Source organism: Myotis brandtii, unplaced genomic scaffold (assembly GCF_000412655.1).
Source record: "Myotis brandtii unplaced genomic scaffold, ASM41265v1 scaffold547, whole genome shotgun sequence".
Taxonomy (NCBI): domain Eukaryota; kingdom Metazoa; phylum Chordata; class Mammalia; order Chiroptera; family Vespertilionidae; genus Myotis; species Myotis brandtii.
Window position 1 is genome coordinate 2,005,226 of NW_005370024.1, and position 2,781 is coordinate 2,008,006.

Sequence of the window (2,781 nt, forward strand, 5' to 3'; positions counted from 1 at the left end):
GGAGAGAGAGAGAGAGAGAGAGAGAGAGAGAGAGAGAGAGGGGAAGTTTTGTGTGTTAGAAGGAAGGGAGGAGTGTGTGGGGGAGGATTATATTCTTAGAAGACAGAGAATATTAGCAACATGATTTCTATATATCAGTGTCAACTTGTTATTTTCAACTGGGTCAAACATTAAAATAATAAACTCCATACATAAATCATATACCATAGCTTAAGTAATCAGTTATAGATTTAGAGTAGAAAAATCATATTGCATGTCATCTTCACTAGTATGGATTAAACATATTTCTTAAACAAACTATAAATGACAGCTTTATTTTAAAAGATAAAATAACTTTAAAAAGAGTTAAAATCTGGACAGTTTAAAAGGGATACTTTTATTAAATAATCTTATTAGTATGAAATGTTCTTTAAAGGTTAAGAGATTTAGATTGGGAACTTTGATAAGTGCTCAAATCAAAATACAATTCTTCTGTGAGTTTTCAGACATCACATAAGAAATCTGTGATAATTAATACAACATTGATCAGTAAAACCCAATTAGAAACAGTTATGCCATAGCAAACAGAAATGAATTACCTCGTCTTCTCCCATAACTCCTTGCTGCATGTAAACAAAGGACAAATTGTAAAATGTCAGAACTAAAAATAAGCCCACATATACAAATATTTGTGATATGAAAAGTTGTGTGGGCATCTGAAAAATTAGTGCTACTTTGTTTTCAAAGCTACAATAATACCAATATATAACATATGCATGATGTTTTACCATTTACAGAGCACTTTTATTATATACCTCACCTGAACTGTATAAAAACTGTGAAATTAAAAGGAAATAAACATTTTATTCTCATTTATGTTAAAATTATGAATAAGTATTTGTTTCATCAGAGCAGGATAGGAATATGTAACACTTTACAGTTAAACAGCATCACAAATAATTTTTCCAATGAATGGCAACAATTTGAATTAAATCCTCATTTTCCTACTTATTATATATAGCATATATAGTCCAACAAATAATTATTCAGATTCAATTCACATTATACCAAACCCTGCTTGGAAAAAGTACTGAAGACACAGTAAATAAATCAATCCATATTCAAACTTGCTTAGTTGAAGAAATTATCAATGACATACTATAGCTAATAATGTTTTCTATTCTTTTAGTACATTTTATAACAGCTCTCTAAAGTGTTTATGTCTTTACATCTGAGAATAATAGGGATTCAGATACAGACTATTATTGGTTATTATCATAGAATAGTAGGTATGTTAAATACTGTAAAGTATAAATTAGTAAGACATTTTAATCTGTGACTAGCAGTTTATATAATTCCTTCTGAAGAAAAAAATACTGCAATTTATTTTTCATAAGAAACTACCAGTTAGATAAAATTCACAACTCGTTTTTAAATAACTCCTCCCCCCAAATCTGAGTATATACAGTAAGTACTTTTACCCTGAAATTGATATATAGAACCAAGGCAGTAAACAAAAAATGACTGTTGAATTTCAGATCTTATTTCATGTTCACAGTGTCTTAGGCCTGGGAAAAATTGATATTGAATAAACTCAAATTGAGATATATATTACAGTTATCAGAAATGTCTCCTTAAAAGTATAAAACTTAAAGACCAAAAGAAAACATTTCATCTCATTAAATATATTCTACTAGAGGCCCGGTGCATGAATTCGTGCATGGGGCAGGGGGGGGGGGGGGGGAGGGGCCAGGGGGGTGGGTGAGACCGCAGGAGGTTTGCCGGCCAGGGGGGAGGATGGATGGAGGTTGGCTGGCCGGGGGAGGTTGGGACTGCAAGAGGGATGAAGGGAGGTTGGCTAGCTGGGGGAGGGACTGGGGGAGGTTGGCCACTGGCCCCAAGAAGGGAGCCGGCCCTTGGTCCCCCTGGGAAAGGGGCTGCATCCACTGCCACCCACCCCCGGTTTCCAGTCCCAGCCTGGGCCCCAGGGCCCCAGTGGGGTCGGGAGAGGAAGCAATGGTTGCTGGGCCAGGTGCGGAAGAAACAGACGCAGGTCCCAGACACCCCTGCTGGCGCCCTGCCACCACACGGTTCCCCGCCTCCTCCCTCCCCTTCCCTCACTGCCACACCCACCACTGTGGCAGGCGGGTGGCCCCCAGGGAAGTGAGAGGACTGGAGCAAGACAAACTCTGTGTTGAGCGCTGCCTTTCAATAGATCGCAGCAAGGAGCTGCTCTGATACATACGAAACCCTGACCCAAGCAGGTCTCTATGAATGATTTAGCGCCAGGGGCTGATTGGTATTATCATAGAATAGTAGGTATGCTAAATCTTATAAAAGTATAAATTAGTAAGGGGGGAGGGGCCATGGGAGGTTGGCTGTGGGAGCACACTGACCACCAGGGGGAAGCTCCTGCGTTGAGTGTCTGCCCCCTGGTAGTAAGTGAGCATCATAGCGACTGGTTGACTGGTCGTTCCGGTCATTGGGTTGTAATGGTCACTTAGGCTTTTATATATATACTAAATTCCCGGTGCACAAAAATTTGTGCACTCGGGGGGTCCCTCAGTCCGGCCTGTGCCCTCTCACAGTCTGGGAACCCTCGGGGGATGACCACCTGCTGGCTTAGGCCCGCTCCTCGGGGGAATGGGCCTAAGCTGGCAGTCAGACATCCCTCGGGCAGCCTGGGAGCCCTCAGTGGATGTCCACTTGCCAGCGGGGAGCAGACCTAAACTGCAGTCGGACATCCTTAGTGCTGCTGAGGAGGCAGGAGAGGCTCCCACCACCACTGCTGTACTGGCAGCC

At 41.5% G+C, this 2,781-nt stretch overlaps 1 protein-coding gene across 11 annotated transcripts in view; it reads right to left on the reverse strand.

The window, feature by feature from the left end:
• Positions 1-2,781, reverse strand: part of CPEB2 (cytoplasmic polyadenylation element binding protein 2) — a 64,529-nt gene that overhangs the window by 21,981 nt on the left and 39,767 nt on the right. For 7 of the 11 annotated variants that reach the window (XM_014549323.1, XM_014549320.1, XM_014549322.1 and 4 more), the window contains one exon: positions 579-602. The exons of the other annotated variants lie outside the window; for them this stretch is intronic. In XM_014549323.1, the coding sequence (XP_014404809.1) occupies positions 579-602 (24 nt within the window). The remainder of the gene's footprint in view (positions 1-578; positions 603-2,781) is intronic. 11 annotated transcript variants of the gene reach the window in all.